General features: G+C 36.3%; 1 protein-coding gene across 1 annotated transcript in view; it reads left to right on the top strand.

The window, feature by feature from the left end:
* Positions 1-23,542, top strand: part of PIK3C2G (phosphatidylinositol-4-phosphate 3-kinase catalytic subunit type 2 gamma) — a 360,083-nt gene that overhangs the window by 89,482 nt on the left and 247,059 nt on the right. The window contains exons 9-12 of the mRNA XM_047787464.1: positions 230-352; positions 5,809-5,842; positions 12,108-12,303; positions 17,386-17,508. Coding sequence (XP_047643420.1) covers positions 230-352; positions 5,809-5,842; positions 12,108-12,303; positions 17,386-17,508 — 476 coding nt within the window. The remainder of the gene's footprint in view (positions 1-229; positions 353-5,808; positions 5,843-12,107; positions 12,304-17,385; positions 17,509-23,542) is intronic.

The raw sequence follows: 23,542 nt of genomic DNA, 5'->3' as shown, positions 1-23,542 counted from the left end.
CAGATAATGTTAAGAGTTGGTATATATATAATCTTAATAGCTCTACTTTTCAGCATTAACTCACTCAGTGCAAATCATGGCTCAGGCCATGGGATAACCAGTCTTAAGAACCTTTTTACATGGAATCTATCATGTTTTACTCTATTTCCTCCTCTTAGATAGAGAAGTAGTTTAAAGATTAATTAGTGTCCTTTTGATTTCAATAAACTATTTTGCTTTTCATCTACAGCAAAATATGGATAATATGATTGAAGAAGTTAAAAATATATGTGGTGTTCTGGGATGTGTGGAGACCAAACAAATTACAGATGCTATAAATGAACTAAATCTTATTCTTCAGAGAAAGGCAGAGGTAAATATACTCATTTATTACACAGTAATTATTTTAAACCTGAGTTCAATAATTAATTAATGAGAGTAAAAGATTTTTGATTAACTACTATATAGGTGCTTTGTGTGTGTGTGTGTGTGTGTGTGTGTGTGAACATGTATATTTCTATCATTTGGGGTAATAGAAACTTAATTCTATTATACCAAAAAGAGTTAATTAAATTAAAAGGAAATTTCTTATACTTTTGAAGTATAACTACAAGATAACTTCCAAGTGAGACTGAAATTAATCCTACAATCCTACCTAGATGAATGTGCTTATATACTAATATTCACAAGCAAGTGTTTATATAGACTGTTATCAGCTCTCTTGCACACTAGTGCATGCAGGTGTAAGTGTCCATGCCTGAATGGACAAGCACATATACACAGCAAAGAAGAGATCAGCTTTTGCAGTGTTTTTTTCTGAATCTACAAGGCACACTGCCTGTATTAATTCTAAAATGATTTCCTGGTTTTCCAATTTTAAAAAATGAGTCAATGTGATTTTTTTTTTAATCTCAGAAATCTGATGACAATTATGTATGATCATTGCCCAAGGAAAATATTAGGAAATCTAGTCGCACTGAATCTATTCAATCTTTTTATTTATTTATTGCTTTTTTAGGGCCACACCCACAGCATATGAACATTCCCAGCTAGGGGTTGAATCTGAGCTATAGCTGCTAGCCTACACCACAGCCATGGCAATGCCAGATCCTTAACCCACTGAGTGAGGCCAGGGATCGAACCTGCGTCCTCGTGGATACTAGTCAGGTTCATTTCTGCTGAGCCACAACAGAAACTCCTTCATTTTATGATTTTTATATTTTCCATTATAGTTGATTTACTGAATCTGTTCGATCTTGTTACAAAGTCAGCAGTGAATCCAAAAGCTATGATGATACTGATTATAAAAATAACTAATATTTGATAGTGCATTGCTATAATAAAATAGTCTCACTTATATGTCACTTCATATCATCTAATTTTTACTTTATTTCAGTTCTCCCTCACAGCAATGCCTTGATTTTTTTTTTTTTTTGTCCTTTTAGGTTCATGTGAACATATGAAGGTTCCCAAGCTAGGGGTCGAATGGGAGCATAGCCACTGGCCTATGCCATGGCCACAGCAACACCAGATCCAAGTTGCTATGTCCAGGACCTACGCCACTGTTTGTGGCAACACCGGATCCTTTAACCTGCTGAGTGAGGCCAGGGATCAAACCCGCATGCTCATGGATATTAGTCGGGTTTTAAACCCACTGAGCCACAACAGGAATTCCTGAAATTGGTTTTTTAATGTTTACTTTAGTATTAAAATCTGTGCTTGTGCACAGAAGATGAGTAAGTGACAAAATAGACATCTGAACTGCAATACTTATTAAAATTCCTAAGAAAGTGATTACATGTGTTCCTTACTTGCGTGGATAGTAACAGCATAGATTATATTACCCTGAATATGCCAGGCTCAAAATTTCAAAAAGCTTGGCATAGAAAGTAGACAATTACACTAATATGTATAAATCATTATGCCTGTTTTTTCAAATAAGTAGCTGATAAAAATAGGTAATTTATTAATGTCGGATTTTGTGTGTCTCATTTTCATTAGAAATGTAGGGGTTTGTGATTAGACAGTAATAATGAATATAGAAATTTAAATACCTTATTTGCATTACATGAACAGTGATAGTGATGACTGAGGAGCAATGGAGTTATACCACCAAAAGATTTTTCCAACAGCTGAAGTTAAGTCAGGATTGTAAGGTAGTGAGCATTAACTTTCAACCAGCAGTTAGTTTCTCTTAGGTTACCACATTTTGAAGATATTGCAAATACCTAGAGCTGATAATAAAATACAAAGAGCATAGGACCATGCAAACATGATTTGAATTCAAGATCTACTACTTTCTAGATGTCTTGAAAATTAATTCATATTTTTAATTTTCAGTTTTCCCCATCTCAAAAACAGAAAAAGAAAACAGAATTTATAGGGTTCTTGTGAGTATGAGAAATAATGTTAATAAAGGGTCCAGATGATAGTGACCCCTGAATGAGAGTCATTATTATTTCGAGAAATAGTGGGGGTGGTGCTGGTGGTAGTTTTTTTAGAATTTTCCCTGTGAGGCCAAGATGAAAGTTTTAATTGACACAAGCACCACTTAGGTCCCCCTTATCTCAGGGCCATGGTTACAGCCAGCCTCATGACAAATGTCAGCCTTTGCCTGAGGAGGAGGCCAAATGTGGGAATATGGACACATGTCTTCTCATCTGTTAAGACCACTTGGTTGTTCTTCAATTTTTAGGTCTTGTTTTCAGTGCATCAATAGAAACAAATAAGTGATCAAAGAATGAGGAAAATCTAGTTTTAGGAGTAATCACTTCAAATGCTGTCAAAGTAGTACGAGGTATAAAAAGCTTTACCTTTAAAACACTCATTTTCTGAAACTTCCTAAAAGAACAAAAATGACAATTTTCTCAGAAATATCAAACTTTCAATATAGCTGAAGCCAAAAGAATCCTTCAAGATGAAACTGAGTATTTCCTAGGAAAGCTAGGAACAATTATAATTAGCAGAAGCTCATATTCACATTTTACATTTCTTTATATGTATGAGCATTAAATTGTGTATGATTATTCATGCATAGAAATGAAAAAAAATTTTGACAATTATCAGTTTTATTTCAATGTCAATGGCCAAAAAATAGTTCAATATCTCCAAATAAACAGATTCTACTTACTTTTAGCACAAATTAAAATTCATTTATTTAACATCGTTCAGACTTTTTGTTCATCTTTTTTCCCATTCTAGCTTAACTGTAAGTCCGCCTATATAAGAGAGTTGGCACAAACAGCAAGAACATTTTACAATATTTGTGCAGTAATCGATTGCAGCTAACAATGCCAAAATAGCTTGGCCTAGAAGGTCCCTTATGGCACAACGGGTTAAGGATTTGGCATTGTCACTGCAATGGCTCAGGTCACTGCTGTGGTGCAGGTTTGATCCCAGGCCTAGGAATTTCTGCATGACACAGGCACGACCAAAAAAAAAAAAAAAAAAAAAAAGTTCCAGTCTATTCACTCACCAAAACCCTAAGATTAAAGAAATAGTGAGAAATATGTCTTCTGCCAACAAATTCAAATTTGAGAAGCTTCCCTTTTTTTCTTGGCTGCATTTTTGGGTCAATGAGCAAGAGACTATTTCCTGCCATACAGGGAAGTAATTAAGTATTTATTAAATGTAAGTCTTGGCAAGATGAAGAATTATATCACAAATAAAATTGTACTCCATCTACTCCATGCTCCCATTCAGCACTGGAAACAATTTTCCATCCTTCAGAATTACATTCCAGAAGCTCATATGATATATTTCAATTAAATAAACAATAAACAAACCACAAAATGAAAAATACAGTTTTTTTTTTTTTGCTATTTCTTTGGGCCGCTTCTGCGGCATATGGAGGTTCCCAGGCTACGGGTCGAATCGGAGCTGTAGCCGCCGGCCTACACCAGAGCCACAGCAACGTGGGATCCGAGCCGTTTCTGTGACCTACACCACAGCTCACGGCAACGCCGGATCGTTAACCCACTGAGCAAGGGCAGGGACCGAACCCACAACCTCATGGTTCCCAGTTGGATTCGTTAACCACTGCGCCACGATGGGAACTCCCAAAAATACAGTTTTATACATTGTGCTGTAGGTGGATATCATGGTGATTTTAAAATACAAGATTATATTTCTGAATAAATTGAATTCTAGTTAAGTAGTGTTGACATGTTTAATAGTCTCACCCCCATGGTTGGGCTAAAGATCTTATGTGTTAAGTATTTGAAACTTAAATGTTAAGCCTAGTGGTTGAAACTATGCTCAGACGGAATATTTTAACTAAGAGAAATGCTTCTGAAAAGGTTCATGTGAATGATGCTTTTAAGTGAAAAGTTGTATATAAATTTAATTATATTCTAAACATGACAGAAGTGTTTCTCTCTAAAAGGACTACTGCAACAAATTCCTTGTTACAGGAAAACACTTATTCCCTGGTTTATTTGAGAAATTGAGCTTTTGATTAATTGGATTTCCTTAAAAGTAAACTTTTCAAAGCAAAACTTTTTTAAAAAATTAGTGTCAATTAAAATGTATGTATAGCACAGGGAACTGTATTTAGTCACTTGTGATGGAACACAACAGAGGATAACATGAGAAAAAAGAATGTGTGTTTGTGTGTGTATATCTATATATATATATAGATATATGTGTGTGTGTGTGTGTGTATGACTGGGTCACTTTGCTATACAGCAGGAATTGATAGACCATTGTAAATCAACTAGAATAAAAAATTTTAAAAATTAAAAAAACCAAAATCTTGAAATCAGAAAAAATTAAAAATAAAAATAAAATAAAATGGATCCTATTAGAAAACTGAATTTGCCTTTGGACTGAAACCTCACTTTTAGTGAATCTATGATTTACCCACTTTATATGGTTTTCATGATAATGAAATTATAACCAGCAAATCCTAAACCACTAAAGTAACGCCAGGTTTCCAACAAAGATAAACACAAACAAGCAAGCAAATGAATATGAACTTACATGAAAACAAAACAAAAAACCCAGAACTTCAGATAGTATTTTTTTATTCCAGGATATGATCTCAAAGATTTGACTATCAAGTTTTTTACATCCTAAAAAATAAAAAAAAAAAATGAAACTACATAGTGAATCTATATGATTTTGCCTGCTTCCATCCAGCCCTCTTTTCTCTGCTGCCTAAAGCCTGAATCTGAATGACTGCTAAAAATAAGAACTGGACGTATTAAACAGAGAGAATTTGAAATCTTTTGTATTAAAAGATTAACCACTGTTGTGGAAAGGGGATTGATCTTAGGCAATATTTGTAGATCTGTTATAATAATACCAAGAAGGCTGAGCTTATGTTAGAAATTTCTTTTTTTTTTCCTGAATCAAATAACCTAGATTGCCCTTACAACACTCAGAAATCTTTTCTTTAATCTTACGGTTTTTTTTGTTTGTTTGTTTTTGTCTTTTTAGGGCTGCACCTGCTGCATATAGAGGTTACCAGGGTACAAGTCTGGATAACAAGTGCTGGCCTACACCATAGCCACAGCAACGCGGGATCCGAGCCATGTCTACAACCTATACCAACGAGGAATCCTTAACCCACTGAGTGAGGCCAGGAATCGAACCTGAGTCCTCAGAGATGCTAGTCAGATTCGTTTCCACTGAGCCACGACAGGGACTCCTCATCTTACAATTTAGATTTCTTGTTTAGTAAGTGACATTGACATATGACACCAAGAAATACTGTCTTTTTATCATGCCAAAGAAATTTCTGTATGTAGGTTTTGGATAGCACTGGTTTTGTTTTCCAAATTTGTTTTCTGAATAACAAGTGCACCTTTGCATCTGTTTCTTTTTCAGAGTTTTCATCAAAATTCAGAAACTTCAGCAAAAGGTAAAACATACATGTATTCAAATATTTCTTAAACAAGTTATAAAACCAAAAATAATTTAGTATTTTCAATTTATCTCCAATGATTATGGTAACATACACACAAAATATCTTTGAGGGAAAAAATGCTTTGCTAAAACTCTTTTTACTGGCAGAAGTGATTATTCTGCAAATGAATAAAAATCTACACTCCTGAAACTTCTTAGCCTGAGATTTTTTAGAAAATAGGGAAAGTCAAGAGAGCTATAAAAATTAAAGGAATACTTAAAAATATCCTGATAACCGTTCCAAGAAACTATAAAATTGTATTCATTTAATTATATTTTGATGTAAGAGAAGTCAAAAAAGTACAAGATGTCTTTCTTCAAAGTCACTAATTTCAAATTTAAATTCAAGCTCTATTTGAAAGGCCAATTTAACATGACAGGTAGGATTCTGTTCTAGAATAATTAGTGTTCACAGAAGCTCTGAGCCTAGGAAACCACAAGTCACAAGTGGACTTTGTAGGAAAGAGGGATATGTGACCCTACAGTAGAGTCTGACTTCTGAATCAGGCAGAACTGGTTCTGAATTCCAACTCTGACCACTTTTTGACTCTGATCGTAAATAATTAAACTCTTTGGAGTTCCCATTGTGGTGCAGCAGAAACGAATCCGACTAGGAACCATGAGGTTGCAGGTTCGATCCCTGGCCTCACTCAGTAGGTTAAGGACCCAGTGTTGCTGTGAGCTGTGGTGTAGGTCACAGATGCAGCTTGGATCTGGCGTTGCTGTGGCTCTGGCGTAGGCCAGCAGCAACAGCTGCAATTCGACCCCTAACCTGGGAACCTCCATTTGCCGCGGGTACGGCCCTAAAAGACAAAAAAAAAAAAAAAGAATTAAACTCTTTGATTCTCAGTTTTCCTCATATGCATAAAAGATATGAGATTATTTAAAGTACAGGAGTTTTAAGAGCAGAAAGGTACAGTTTGTTGAAACGAAAGCAAAATGAAATGAACACTTGCCAGCCTATACATGTAGTTGCGTTCTATTCAGGTTCTCTGAAATAAAAGTCTAGAACTCTCTTTATACAACATGTTGATCCAACAGCAAGCCACTACTATTGATGATTCTCATACTTAATATTCTTACTGATTAATCTCAATGAAGCAGAGAGTTTTGATCATACCTGTGCTCTACAGTGGTCAACAAATCTGGCATGCTCCCTGTTGGTGTAAATAAAGCTTTACTGGAATATGGAACAAAAACAGATTCTAATACAGACCATGTTTGCAAGGAAAATAGAGCCTTCATCAAACACAAGTGGGATGTGCATATAGGAAGTTACAAACAGCAATACTATAGTAGACCATTATCCTTTCAAATGTAGAATAGTCATCTACTTTTTCCCTTTTGTTTCAAAAAAAAAAATCAAAACAAATCAATTTCCAACTAATGCATTTTAATCACCTATATATTTTTTCTTTATTTCCTGACACTATAGCTATTTTCTATTGTAAAATCAGATATGATGAACATCATTTCTCCATATTTCATCACCAAGCGCAGTACTTCGAGTTCTTAATACATTTCTGATGATATCTGAAATGCAGTCTTCACTCAGAGTTCTGGAAGTAAAGCATAATGCATAAGCACATATCACTATACTACCTCAAAGTAGTAAAGTATAACCTAAAACTGCATTTTTGCTCATAAAAGTAAAAAGTAGAGTGTGAGTAGTTATCCAAATAATTAAGATTCTCCAAAATACGTGCTGGGGTATGAATAAATGAGATCTCTGACTCAACTCTATGATTTACTGTGTATTCATTTGCACAAGATTGGGAATTATTAACAAGAAGTTTGTGCTTCCTGCTTCAGAGTATCAACAGTACAAATTGGGGAATGGAGAAACAAGATGTTTCTATAAATTTGTAATTCTCTGCCTCCTGTTGATCAGGAGAATCCCTGTTGGGTGGCCTCCAGAGTTTGATGAGGCCTCTTTAAAGGCTATTTTTATGCTGCTTTACTCTTCTGTTTCATTAATTGCAACTGCTGATTTCTCAGAGAATTTTAATTAGAGCTCTTTCACTCTGCTGATCACCTCAGGCTGTTTAAACAAAGGGCACAATTTTAGAAATACAGCAAATAAGTAAAATTTGGCCATCTCATACATTTTGTACAAATTTATGAATAACTAGGGGAATAATAGCATGTGTGGAACAACAACAACAAATGTTTAATTATGGCCTGAGCCTGTGAGAAACTATGTAGGAAGAAGCTCCATGCTGAAGCTGGCCTGTTTTCTGAGAATCCAAATGCCTGAGCACTGGAACACTGCAGACTCTTGGAGGAAACAGCTAGCTCTTCCTACTATTTCCTTTTCAAACCAACTCGGAACGAAAAAGCAATTGATGTTTAGGAAACAACCTATGAGGAAGTGCATGTGTTTGAAAAAATAACAGTACTGTGTGACTGGACACCAAATGTGTGACCTGTTCAGTTCATAATCTTAATGACCAACATTTCTGTTTCTATAATTTAAATATGAAAATCTTTACAGAATGGTACAATGAACAAACACGTGCATTTTTTTTAAAAGTTACAGCAGATCCCACCTCACACCAGTCAGAATGGCCATCATTAATAAGTCCACAAATAACAAGTGCTGGAGGGGTTGTGGAGAAAAGGGAACCCTCCTGCACTGTTGGTGGGAATGTAAACTGGTACAGCCACTATGGAGAACAGTTTGGAGATAACTTAGAAATCTATACACAGAACTTCCATATGACCCCACAATCCCACTCTTGGCCATATATCCGGACAAAACTCTATGTAAAAGAGACACATGCACCCGCATGTTCATTGCAGCACTATTCACAATAGCCAAGACATGGAAACAACCCAAATGTCCATCGACAGATGATTGGATTCGGAAGAGGTGGTATATATACACAATGGAATACTACTCAGCCATAAAAAAGAACGACATAATGCCATTTGCAGCAACGTGGATGGAACTAGAGAATCTCATACTGAGTGAAATGAGCCAGAAAGACAAAGACAAATACCATATGATATCACTTATAACTGGAATCTAATATCCAGCACAAATGAACATCTCCATAGAAAAGAAAATCATGGACTTGGAAAATAGACTTGTGGCTGCCCAATGGGAGAGGGAGGGAGTGGGAGGGAGCGGGAGGGAGCGTGAGCTTGGGGTTATCAGATACAATTTAGAATAGATTTACAAGGAGATCCTGCTGAGTAGCATTGAGAACTATGTCTAGATACTCATGTTGCAACAGAACAAAGGGTGGAGGAAAAAATGTATACATGGAAGGATAACTTGATCCCCTTGATGTACAGTGGGAAAAAAATTAAAAAAAAAAAAGAAAGAAAAAAGAATGTAAGTTCAAACGATGCGCTTACTTGTTCAGGCAATGCCTCCTTAGCTGCCCGGGTCTGGGATCTTCTCTTTCCCGCTGGGGTCATGGCCGGCGGTCCAGCCACTGCCTGGCTAGGGCAGGGCGGGGCTGGGGCAGGGGGAGGAGCCACTCCCAGGCCTGGCATCTAGGACCCCACCTGAGACCAGGGAGCACCAGTGGCTAACCAGTGGAAGAAGAATTTGCAGTATTGGGAGCTCCCTTCTGGCACTGCCGGTTAAGGATTCCGCTGTGTCACTGCAGCGGAGCTGCTGCTGTGGCGCGGGTTCCACTGCTGGTCCAGGCAATTCACACGCACAGGCGACCCCGCCCCCCCTTATCCCCCTGAAAAGAGATTTTGCAATCTGGAGGAGAAAAACCCCGGCGCTCCGGCTGGACCACTACAAAGTCAAGGTCATGTACCTGGCATATCTCCCGCATCAGCTACTCCCAGTACCAGGCAGACGCCTCCCTGGAAAAGAACCGCGCTCTGATGCCCCTGAGTCGTGAACCGGAAGAACTAACTGGTAACTGACCTACGGTAAGCTTGGGGCGGAACTTTAAATAAAATCCTCCATTGCTCTGAGACCCGCACTATGGAAAAGTTCTACAGCAACAGCCAACACCTGCAAGGCGTCAGCAAATCTAGCACAGACCTGCTGGGGGAAAGCCCCCCGTTTACAGGCTGACTCGCAAGGGTCTGCCCTGGAAGCCGCGGCTTTGCAGTATCCCTAAGACCCAGCGGACTTCTGGAGCGGCGTCCACCAGCATCAGGAGGATGAGGCTCTTCATCTGCTGCGACGTGTGCGGAGCGCGGCAGCTCCTTCCACAGGCCAGCCCTGCACTTCTCTCCACCAGGACACCTCACCCACCTGGTAGCTCCGCCCAATGGCCAAGGACACTGTGAACACTCTGGGACCCGGGCTGCAGGCCCCCAGACAAGGTATCTGGATCCTCGAGGATCACCGGGAGGCTCAGCTCTCCTCAACCCTGTGCACAGCTCCCCACGTGGGAGCCAACAAGAATGCGGTTCCTCCCCTTGTTTTCCCCCCCACAGGACACCCTGCCATTACATTTCATTTCTCTGGGACCAGACTGTGGAAATACCTAAAAGTCGACATTTCAGTACTTATTTTTGGCCCAGGATGAAACAGGGAACATTCATTCAAACCATATCTTTTGCAGTGTTTTCTGCCTCACTCTGTTCCACCGAGACACGCCTGCAGGGTTTAAGGCCTATTTTAGTCACTATGGAGACCAAGGGCAGATTCAAGCCTAGGGAGCTAGGTCTTGACCTTGCGACCCCAACCCAGGAAACTTGGTCTGCAAAATCAGGCTCCAATAATTCAGAGGAGGAGCAGAACGGCGCCAGAGCTTCCATTCACAACATTTCTATGAAATTCGTACATTCTTTTCCATCTCTTAAAATCCTTTATCACTTAAATATTTGTCAAAGATTTACCTTTGGATAAAAAAATAATTTTTTAGCTTTTATATTTGAGTTTATTCATTCAAATTTTAGAACACAACTATATTTGAATATTAAAAACAATTGCAAATAATGAGCATCATATTATCAACCTTTGCTCATTCACTACTGCATACAAAATGCAAGCGGGGAGTATTAAGAATCTGAGAGTGGAAAGAGATTTTGTGGCTCAGCGGGTTAAGAACCTGATATAGTCTCCTTGAGGATGCAGATTCCATCCCTGCCCTCCCTCAGTGGATTAAGGATCCCTTGTTGTCACAAGCTGTGCCATAGGTGGGCAGCTGCAGCTCCAATTTGACCCCTGGCCCAGGAGCTTCCATATGCTGCAGATGAGCCCCATCCCCCAAAAAAGAAAGAAAGTGATCGACTCCCCCCTCCCCCAGGATGATATCCATCCTTCTCCTAAACCACTTCATTACAATGGTGCTGTCTTTCCTGATTTGGCTCATAGCCCAAATCTGCCTGATTTCCTCAGCTTCTTCTTTCCTTCCACTCAGGTAGGAGTTTTTCCAGTAAAAAGAGCTTATCAGAGAGAGAATGCTTTTCTCAGGAAAGTCTAGGTTTTTTAATTCATTTTTTAAAGTTTTATTGAAGTATGGTTGATTTTCAATGTTGTGATAATTAGGAAAGTTTAAATTTGATAATTAGAGGACCCTTTTCATAGGGTCTGTAGTGATTGGCGTGCCTTCATTCAGCAGACCTTTGAAAACTAATGGCCTCTGTATTTAGTCTTTTTTCTTCATTTTTCTTCCTTCATGACAAGTCACTTTTAGCAATAATCAACAGACGGCCTTTAAATTGCTAATGGTAAAACTCAAGTAAGGCTTTGATTTTCAAGAAATGTAGTACATGTCATAAATCTTTCATCTCAGGCTTATTTCAGATCCCAGCCATGTGCTGTTACCATTCTCTTTCTATAGCAGCAAAATGTGTATGATTAGTGTTCAGTTAATGGCAAACATCATAGCATAATCACACTTATTATGATTAATTCTTTAGATGGGGTTTGTTCAAGCCCATGTGGAAAACATGTCCCATGTCTGAAAATTAATTCTAAGCAATAATAATCTGGAACAAAAATACTGCAAATTACAGTTGACCAGAATGCCAATTAATAATCTGAAACTCCAATCTGTGAATAAGGCTGTGCTTCCAAAATTTCCACTACTGAAGAAATGAAGGCTTATTAATTACCTAAACTACTAGCAGCTAACCGAGGCTGCATACAGGAGCAAAGATGGCTAATTGGCTTCAATTGGTGGAGGGTCACTTTAAATTTTCTTTAAATTTTGTTATAAAAAAAATTTCAGAGCTGTTAACTGATGAAAAATATGGCCTTTCAGAGGTGACCTGATTCCTATTCCTTTTTCCCCCAGGTTTGATTGAAAAAGTGACAACCAAACTATCCATGTCCGTCTACCAGCTAATCGATATCTATTGCTGCAGCTTTTATGCAGATTTCCAGCCTCTGAATGCACCTAATAGTGTTTCCTGTGTAAATCTTGGGCTCCATCCCCACCTTAGTTTCACAGTGTATGCAGCTCACAACATTCCAGAGACCTGGGTGCACAGGTGAGTGGTAGTGAGTTTTTCACAGAAGAATTAATTAATTTTTACATAACTTCTGAGTATAATGTCTTGTTCTTATTTTCAGCAGCAAATATTTCATAAAATTTTGAAATTTATTCTGCATAGATATATCCTTATTCTTAAAATCTTTTTCAAATTGTATTTCCCATTATACATACCTTTTCCCTTAAGCCTTCTCTCATCCTCCATATTAAAAATAACTACATAGTATCAGTATATTATTACAGAAACAGAAAATGTTCATTCTATTTCATGATTGCCATAAACTTTTCATTTTTAAAGTTTGAGTTTAAATGACTAAAGCCAGTGGACAGAGAGAGATACCTATACAGGGAGATAGAGAATATTTAAAAATAGGATAACAACTTTCTTCAATTCCCATCACATTGTAAGTGGTAAATATTTTGTGAGATTAGTAACTTGATAGTGGAATTAGCCAAGAGTTATTTGACTTACAATAGAAATTAACTATAATTATGCATGGAACATTGCCAGATTTTAGGATGATTCTATTATGTAGTATTTTCTTGAATAACATAATTAAGGTAATATTGTACTAGTTATTTTAAATTCATTATGGATTAAATCTATGAGAATATGATTAAATCAATTAAAGCTGATAAGAGAATAGTAATTTACTAATGGATTTATTATACGCATTGCATTTAGCATCTCAAAGAAAAGTTGAAAGAAACAATTTTAGTAAAAAGAAATAATTTTTATCTTGGTCTATGTTTTTGCAAATGACTGAACTGTACAAATATTTCTAGAGTAAATTATAAAAGAAAATTTACCTTTATATGTAAACTAAAAAAATTCTACCTGTCTTACATGCACATTTCCTTAAAACTCATAGGATGATTCTTTTATGCTTTTTCCCTTTCTTAATTTTATGAAGAATTTTAAGAGGCTGATGTATAATGTAACAAATTGCTACTGTAATGACTGTTCTCATAAATTTTAAACCATTAGTGTATCCTTATTAATTTACTTCACATGAAAATAACTATGTAGCCAGATAAATACAGATAAAGCTATATGCATAAGAGCATGTATGTATAAATACATGTGACATTTAGTTTTATTTTTTTCCATTGTTCTTCTGTTTCCCATCTTATTTATTTCACATCTAATCTTTATTATTTTCTTCCTTTTCTTAAATTTGAGCTTAGTTTGTTCTTTATCTAGAAGAAAATATATCTTGCTTAATAAATTTTAGTATAAATTTAGGTTGTTTATTTGTGATTTTTCTTCTTTTAGTGTAGGCATTTATTGCTATATTCTTCTCTTCTAGTACTGCTTTTGCTTCATCTCATAAATTTTGGTATGGTGTATGTTCATTTTAATCTGTCTGCAGGTATTTTCTAATTTCCCTTTTGACCCATGGGTTGTTCAAAAGTGTTTATTTCTGTTGCATGATCTCATTTAAGTGGAATCTAAAAAACAAAACAAAAAATGAAAACAGAAATAGGTGAAGGGGATTAAGTGGCATAAGCCTCCAGTTATATAATAATGTTACAGGGATGCAACATACAGTATAAGGAATATGATCAATAATATTGTAATAACTTTGGGTACATATGGTTACTCAACTTATCATGGTGACCATTTCATAACATTTGCAAATGTCAAATCATTAGGCAGTACATCTGAAATGAACAACTATATTTCAATAAAATAAAAAAGAAAAGGAAACTTTAAAGGATTAGTTACCATTAATTTGAGAATTTAAGTTTTCTTTCTGCTATTGATTTCTAGTTTTAGTCCATTGTGATTAGGAAATATACTTAGTATGATTTCAGTCTTCTCAAATTTTGTTGAGACTGTTTTGTGACCTATTTTGTGATCTATGCTGCAGAATGATCTCTTTGCACTAAAGAAGAATGCATGTTGCCCCAGATTGGGTAGAATGTTCTGTATATGTCTGTTATAGGTTCATTTGACTGTAGTGTTATTCAAACACTCTGTTTCCTTATTGAGCTTCTGTCTGGTTGTTCTATTCATTCAGTATTGAGATCTTCTATTATTGTGTTGTCTATTTCTCCTTTTCATTCTGTCAATGTTTGCTTAATATATTTGTCTCAATTTGGGGTGCATGTGTATTACAACCTTTGTATCCTCTTGATGAATGACCATTTTATCATTATATAATGTCCTTGTCCATTGTGAAAGTTTTGACTTAAAGTCTATTTTGTCTTATGTAAGTATGGCCACTTCTGCTCTTTTGATTAATATAATAAATATTCATGTGGAATATTTTTTCCTGTCCTTTAACTTTCAACCTATGTGTGTCCTTAAACCAAAGTGCATCTTTCATAGACAGAATATAGTCAGATCTTATTTTTTTTAATCCATTCAGTTATGCTGTGTCTTCTGATTGTGGAGTTTAATTTACATTTAATGTAATTAATGATAGGGAAGGACTTAACTATTGCAAATTTTTTTCATTTTCTAGGTTATAGCATTTTGGCCGTCTTTTCCTTTCTTGCCATTTTCCTTTTTGATCTGTTGATTTTTTTGTAATGGCATAAACTTCAATTACTTTCTGATTTTTTTCTGTGTTACCTTCTATAGGTAGGTGTTTTCTTTGTGGTGGCCATGGACCTTACTGAAAATATGTTTTACTTAAAACACTGTTTTAAGCTGATAACAGCTTAAATTTAATCGCATAGAAAACCACTCTTTTCTTCTCCCCTCACCACACTTTATGTTATTGATACCACAAATTACTTCCTATATTTTATGTATTTTTATAATTAAAGTTTTCCTATAACTTGTCCCTTAAACCCTATACCAGAGCTAAAAGTTGTTCATATACCACCACTAAAGTTTTACAGTGTTCTATATTTTTCTATATATTTTCCTTTACCAGCAAGCTTTTAAACTTTCACATGCTTTTGTGTTGATATCTGGTATCCTTTCATTTCAAACTGAAGAACTTCTTTAGCATTTCTTGTAAGTCGGCACAGTGCTGATGAACTCCCTCACCTTTTGTTTACCTGAGAAAGTATTTCTCCTTCATTTTTAAAGGATAGTTTTTCCAGATATAATAATAATATTTTCTTTCATAACTTTTAATAGAATATCCTGTTCCCTTCTGACTTTTAAGAAATCTGCTGAAAAATTGGTGTGATCCCTTTTATGTGGCATATCACACATATTCTCTTACCACTTTCTAAATTCTCTCTTTGTCTTTGACTTTTGATAGTTTAATTTTAATGTATTCTAGTGTGGTCTTCTTTGGGCTCATCCTAGTTTGGTCCATTGGGCTTCTTGAATCTGGATGTCCATTTCCTTCCTCTCACTTAAAGAAGTTTTCAACCGTTATTTCTTCAGGTCAATTTTCTGACCCTTTTTGTCATTTTTCTCTGCCTTGAACTCACATAATGTGTTTATGTGTCTTTTGATTGTGCCTATAAGTCCCTTAGGCTTTCTTTACTCTTCTTCATTTTTTTTCTTTTTGTTTCTCTGATTGGATAAATTCAAATGCATGTCTTTGAGCTCACTGATTCTGCTTGATCAAGTCTGCTCTTGAACTTCTCTATTGATTTTTTTTCAATTCGGTTATTCTTCATTTCCAAAGTTTGTTTTTTTAATATTTTCTGTCTCATTCTTATTCTCAGTTGGTTCAGGCATCATTTTCCTGAGCTTATTGATCATTTTTATTAATTTTTCTTCTTTGTCAGGTGGTTAATATACTTTCCTTTCTTTAAGGCTGGTTTCTGGAGGTTTATTTTGTTTCTTTTGTTGGGCCATGTTTTCTTTCTTCGTATACCTTCTTTTACTTTGTATTGGAATTTGAGCATTTGAAAAAGAAAAATCCCAGTTTTTATGGATTGGTTTTATACAGGAAAAAAATGTCACCATTCAATCCAGCTAGAGATTTGGGGGGGGGGGGCTTTCAAACCTTTTCCATAGGTGCATCTTTCCTGGACTTGTGTGTAAATTCATCATTAGAGAGGTTTTACTTCTTTCTTCAATAGCTTGAATTTCTTGTTTTGTCTAGTGTCGGCCTTTGGTACTGCAGGTTCTTTGGTGCTCCATAAGCTGCCCTGTCTTTTTTTGTTCTCAGCTGCTCCCAAGCATCCAGAGTATGCCAGGTGCCATAAGTGCTCTGTTGAGTAAGACATAAACCAGTTCCTCATACAGCCTCCTGAAAAACCCAAAATGCCATATGCACAATACACTCGCCCCACTCCCCTCTCCCCCTGCCAGTGCAGAGGCCATCAAGCTGCATTGGCCTCTGGGTGCTGTCCCACAGATCCTCTGTAGTGGCAGCAAGCCTCCAAGCTCTTTTTTGTTCTCATAAGTCTGTGGACCTCAGCCATCCACAGTTTATCATATCCTGTTAGCATTCTGAGACAAACCAGTTCAGCTCCTAAAAAGCTGAAACATTGGGATCACAATCCAAATCTGTCCCAAAGGAGAAGCCAGGAGCTGGGAGTTTTCTCCTATTCATTTTGCACTGAGCTGGGAAGTGGTGAGTGAATCTGCACTGGTTCAAACCAATACCTTTGTTCTCAGAGGTCTCCAACCTGGTATCCACTCCTATTCAGCACAAGACTCTTATTCAGACAAGACAGAAACTAGTCCCTTGGCTAGCCCCCTAAAAGTTTGAATGTTAAAAATATGTTCCAGTCTTCTCTTTTCCACTCTATGAAGAAGCTGGGAGTTGAGAGTTTCCTCCTGATCACATAACATTCTGCTGGGAGGAGGACCTCTGGAAAATGAGGACCATGAATTTTCCAGCTGATTTCTATGTGAATGGTTTTGCATTTGCCTGGATGCAAGAGCCTTCTGAGTTGTTTTTTTCATTTCTCACAGAGGGAATTAATCCCTATGTTGTTGTTGAATTGGTATCTCCATGGGGAAAGGTCTAGGGCTTCCTCTTTTGCAATCTTCCTGGAGTCACCAAACATAAATTCTTAGTCATTGTTATATTATGCTCTGTACAAGCAAACAACACTTTATCATTTGACTTTTAACTATAAAAATAATTGACCCATATAGAAAACTATTTCCTTTACATGTTCAGCTCATTAAATCAATATTGTTTCTTTTTAGCTATAAAGCATTTTCTTTTTCCTGTTGGCTTACATATGCTGGAAAGAAGCTGTGTCAAGTGAGAAACTACAGAAATATTCCAGTCAAAAAATTATTATTTTTCTTGGTCAACTGGAATGAAACGTAAGTTTAATCTTTATTCTGAGGAATCGTTTGTCTAATAAAGATCAGGATTTTCCTCTCCCCCCACTTTTTTTAAGTGAAGGGTACAAAATTTTTGATGTTGCCTATTGATTTGATTCAGTGATGTGATGAATATGCTATGAATAATAGATAACTGACTTCAGTTCAGCAGATTAAAGGCCCATTTAAAAAATCTAGACAAATATCAAATCTACCTTTTCAAACTACTGAGAGAGGGAAGTGGGAAAAAGGAGAAGTATTAATCATTCACAGACTGTAGGTAAAAGAAACACCTGCTATTTGGGGTTAGAAGGGGATATATTTCAGATATAACAAAAAATAAAGAAATCATCTAATAGCATATGTAATTTCCATTTTCCCCCAAAAGCCAATTACAGATTTGTATTTTGTTGTTGTTGTTGTTGTTTGTTTGTTTGTTTGTTTTGTCTTTTTGCCATTTCTTGGGCCGCTCCTGCGGCATACGGAGTTTCCCAGGCTAGGGGTCAAATTTGAGCCATAGCCACCAGCCTACGCCAGCAACATGGGATCCGAGCCACGTCCACAACCTACACCACAGTTCACGGCAACACCAGGTCCTTAACTCACTGAGCAAGGCCAGGGTCTGAACCCGCAACCTCGTGGTTCCTAGTCAGATTCATTAACCACTGTGCCACGATGGGAACTCCCAATTATAGATTTGTTTAAACAATCAAGTTTTTCGACAGTCACTATCCATGCTTGTGTAAACTGTCATCTAATTTGGGGTTATCAATCCTACTTCTTCATTTGATAGAGATTTATTAAATCAAGAAAGAAAAGTATCTTCTTGACACAATCCATGCCCTCCTCTTTCCCTCTGCCCCCCACCGCAAGCCTTTTGCTTTACTCAGAATCTCAGAGGGCTCCTAGGCCCCATCTATGGCTTTTACCTGGCTACCCTTGCTTTTCCTTGCTGTTCTTATGACACTGCTCTGCTGTCATTTCTTTGGGTTCTCCACTGATCCGCTGAGAAAGAGTCCAGTTTTCTTCCCACCACAGCCCATCCTCCATCAGCCCTTTCAGAAGGTCTCACTTTCATGGGAGATAATTTGACTCCCAATATTATAATTTCCTATTGATGTGTATATATATAAACCAACATTTCTAGGAATCTGAGGACATTGTTAGATTAATATTATCTATCCCACTCTTAGTGTTACCACAATCAATGGAGGAATACTGCATCCTGAGACAGAATATGTGGTCCTCAATTTTTACATATTCTGTGGTTTCTTCTATCCCAAAGCAAATCTTCCTTCTTCTAGGACTGAGACAACCTTTATCTCCCCTTGTTTGGTTAAAATTCTTAATTGCTTTGATCAAAAACCTGACCTTCAATTACAAAATCCCCTTTTGCTGCACCTATCAGTTCTGCTTTTAAAATTATTTGGTGGCTCCCCAGTTCCTGTAAGGTAAAATACAAGTAATCTAGCATAGTACACAAGGCCTTCTGTGGTATGGCCCCTGCCTATCTCTGCACTTTCATCTCTAGAGTTAGCCCCACTCTGAGCCCCTGAACCCAGCCACTCTCTGCATCTGATCCATTTACCCTAACTATAAATTGAGAAATAACGTCTCTGCTAAGGGTCAGGAGCACAGTGCCTTCACTGCCTACTTTGGGAACCCCTAATTGTCTACTAAAAACACTCTTCTACCTTCTCTATAAACCTTTTCCTGAGTCATTTCTTAAAAACTGGCCACCTTTTCTTTTTTTCTTTTTTGATCTGAACCTCAAACTACTCTCATATGGCCCCTTACTGAATGTGTTTTGTTCATATTTGTTTGCTTCTGCTAATGATACAATGGTCTTTATTTTTTATTTAAAACTTTTATCCCCAACAACTTAAGCAGCACAAGAAGACAGAGTAAGTGTCCAGTAAGAGTCCAGTTTATTGCTTGCCAAATGAATGAATTTTGTAAAATAAGTGACTTCTCAAAAGTGCATTAACCAGCTCACTTACTAGGGTTTTTCTTCTGGCTTAATTAAAACTTATTCCTGGTTGTTTCAAAAAATCAGGTTCATTTTCAGCTGAGAGATACACACCATCATTTAAATAATTTAAAGGAAAAATCTGCTAATACTAAATTCAATTTTAAAGAGAAAAATCTCAAAATAAATAAAAAATCCTTAGTGTTGGTGACATAACTACATTGATATACTTTTCTTCTCTTCCTTCAGGAGTACATGAGTTATCTTTTCTGTAGGAGTTTCTTTGATTCCCCCAAGAGTTAGTTATTTTAACCCAGAGTTATTTTATTTCCATTAAAAATATTTATTTACCATTTTTCTAAGTGTCTGGTCTGTAACATCCTTTATATACTTTAATAACATGTATCCATTTACACTATGGTTGATTAGACATTTCATTACCAGACTGTAAACTTAAGAACAGAAACTTTGTTTAATAATAATATGTTTTAGGGATTTTCACTGCTTATTGTATTCCAATCATCATAGTCTAACCCTCAAATATATTATCTCATCTAAACTTAATAACAGAAATGCATAGTAGACATTTTTGTATCCATTTTACAGATCAAAATACTAATGCTTATAAAGCTTAATCAACTTGCCCCAGACTCCACAACTAGTAAATGGTATAATTAGTGCTCAGACCCACTCTTGACTCCAAAGCTGAAGTTTTTACTATGATTTTCATACTATTTCTTACAACATATAAAATCTTGGGCTAAGTATTTATATTCTACAAATAGTTCTCACATCTTAAATTAAAAACAAGACAAACTCTACTTCATTTTTGCAACAGCAGCTATGCTATTTTGTCCCTCTGCTTTGCAGCAAAACACTTCCACAAAGTTGTATATATTCACTTTCTTGAAATTTTTTTTTTCCCTTTGCTCTGAAACATACTCCTATCAGGCTTTCATCATCTCTGCTCTACTGAACTTGACCAGTAGAGTCACCAGTGACATGCATAGCTAAATCTGATGTTTGTTTCTCAGTCTTCATTGTATGTGATATATAAGGAGCTGGCTCCCATTTTCTTTTAGCTTTCTTCCTCCCTCACTGGGCATTCCGTCTCCATATCCTTTTCTTCTCCCATACTGATCATGGTCTTAGCCCTTAAGCCTCTTCTTTGTTGTATCTATCCTTCTCCTTTAGTTTTCTCTTATAGTCACATAGCTTTAAATGCTGGCTACATGCCAGCAACTCCCAAATTTATATCAACAACCCAGGCATCAGTTACAAACTTCATACTTACACACCCAACGTATCTAAAACTAAACTCTTGATCTTACACTCCAAACTTGTCCACCCATCGCTGGCCACTCCAGATGATCATTTCCAGTTTCAGTTATTCGGGTCAAATCCTTAGCCTGAATTTCCTTCTCTCAGACCCCAAGTCTGGCTCTCACCTCAAAATATTTTCAGAATATTACTTCTTGTCACTTTCATTGGTCTAGGCCACCATCAAATCTCCTTTGTATCATTATTGTCGCCTTATAATAGTCACCCTACTTCTCTTGCACCTTTATAATCCTTCTTGCACAGAAGCTAAAAGTAACATATTTTAAAGTGGAAGTCAGGCCATGTTATTTTTCTGTTTTATAAACCTGAAATGATTCCACGTTTCACTCAGGCCAAAGTCAAAATTCTTACAATGGTCTACTATTTTACATAACAGATTTCTATACAAGGTGATTTTTTTAATCCCCCATTTTCACTATCCAAAACTTTTTCTGATTTTAGAAAAACTATTTGATATAGAAGAAAAGAATGTTTAAGAAAAAATTTAGTGTTTACTCATTTTTAACTAGTAGAGTAAGGCACACATATGGTTAAAACTTGAGGTCTGTGCCATCAGTTTGGATATAAAGAAGCAATCTGACTTCACTTACTGAATTGTCTCAAAGTATTTTTCACCCTTTTTTGTATAAAAGTTAATACCTTTGACTTTTCAATAGCCATGTAGAAGTTAATTTCAAAAAAGATTTCTCAGTGACTGAGATTATTCTGACTTTAAAAATCTGTATGTAGTTAAGAAATGAATAAATATTTATAAAGCATGTATTCTTACCCCAGAAGAATTTATTTTTAATAATAAAAATGACAAAATGGAGATTGGCAGTAACTATCCACTGTAACTTATCGAATTTTTGTCATTCTTAATATGAAAAGCACACTAATAATTGAAGTTATACATGAAGAAGCCAGAATCAATGGGAAAAAGAACATTCCAGATTATGTGAGCGATAAAGTGAAATTATAGCTTCCATCCTAGCACAGAAATATGAAAACTGAATAGAAAGTCAATTACCAGGTAAAAGAGAGAATATTCAAGAAATTATTGTGCATTCCACAGAATCATCAACATTGTATGTTGAGTTTCAAAGCTTCTTTTAAGCTGAGAAATATGTCCACATTACATTGAGTGGATATTGTGACTATGAAAGAAAAAAAAGACTTTTAGTTTTAGACATGTAAACATGTATTAATTTAATTTTTTAATAGTCTAAATTTTGCTAATCTTGAAAAATAAATTTTATTTAGTCTTTGCTTTATTTCTCTCCCCTACTTTTAACTATATTTCATCTGTGTACAACGGCTGATATAGGTTATTACATTTTGATTGAATAACAGATATAATGCTGGTATACAGCCTACCATTTACCACATATTGTTATGTAATATTCATTCCATTTTATGGATAAGAAAAATGAGGCTTAGAAAAGTTAAACTCATCATTCAGAGAACATCTGTTTAGTCACTGAGCCAATATTCAAATGCACATCTATGCAGATCCAAACCTCTAACTTGTCTTTTGCAGACATAGCTTACATATTGTCTCTGAGTTATTATCTCAATGACATCCTTCCCTAAACCACATATATTACCCCTGCCCCAACTTCCTCATCTATGTTTTCTCTTGATTAAATGTATCTACTGCAAAATAATCTAGAAGCTGGGAATTCATCTTTAATTTTTCACTTTCCTATTCCACTAATATGCTGTCAGTCAAATACTAGTTACCCATTTTACCTCTAAAATAGGCTTTCTGGCTTTCCTCTTGTTAGATATTTATTACCACCTGAATCTGGACCTCTCCATCTCAAGGAACAGCATATTGAAGGGAGAGATGTGTACTTCCTCAAAATCAGTTATGGTCACTGGGCTGAATTTAACCCTCCTTATTCCTGAAGCTGAATGCTGCCTAACCACTTGCAAAGGTGGTCACCAAAGTCTTATTTTATATGCTGAGTCAGGACTGCTCCCCATATCCCTATTAGACAGACAACTTCTAGTGTGAGAAGACACTCGATATTACTGAGACCTCACTGGGCCAACCTTAGTAGCACTTTCCATTTGGATAATAGGCTTTGGTCACAATCTGTCCTCTGCTAATCATCCACTGCTTAAAGAACTTGATTTCAGAGTTCAGTGGGGAATTACAAGGCCATTGGATTCTGCTCATATTCTTCATACCTAACAACATCAGATATCATCCAATACAAGTTGCCCATTTGCCCTTTTAGTCACTTTTCTCTTACTTCTTCCCTTTCTTTGGTGAATTGGTTCACATGAATCTCCCTCTGTCTGCTAACCTCTGTTCTAATTTTCCCATTTCTCCATAGCATGCTCATCTTCTAGTAAACATATCCTATATCCCCCCATCTCAACCTCTTGAAAAATATCTTCTTTTCTCATAAATAGATCTCTCCCAAACACCATACTTCTCTTGAGACTTTCTTAATAGAAGCTGATCATTTCCATATAACCAAGATGACTCCTGAAAGGGAAGAAAAAGGTATCCTTCTCCCTGTCCACTGATAAGGACCTTAGAGCACACTCTCAACTTTCTGTCAAAAACCCTTTCTTCTTAGATACCTCTACCACCCAGATGTACCCCTTCCAGTATTATAGTATCATTTATAACCTTCTAGGAACTCCCATATATGTTTTTTGGATTCAACACCCAAATTCAAGTTTTTTCCAATATTAACAATCTTATGTTTATCCTTAGCCATATTTTTG

The sequence above is a fragment of the Phacochoerus africanus genome, chromosome 7 (genome assembly GCF_016906955.1).
Source record: "Phacochoerus africanus isolate WHEZ1 chromosome 7, ROS_Pafr_v1, whole genome shotgun sequence".
Taxonomy (NCBI): Eukaryota; Metazoa; Chordata; class Mammalia; order Artiodactyla; family Suidae; genus Phacochoerus; species Phacochoerus africanus.
The sequence above is the reverse complement of the archived record's forward strand: the minus strand, read 5'-3'. Positions and strand labels throughout refer to the sequence as shown.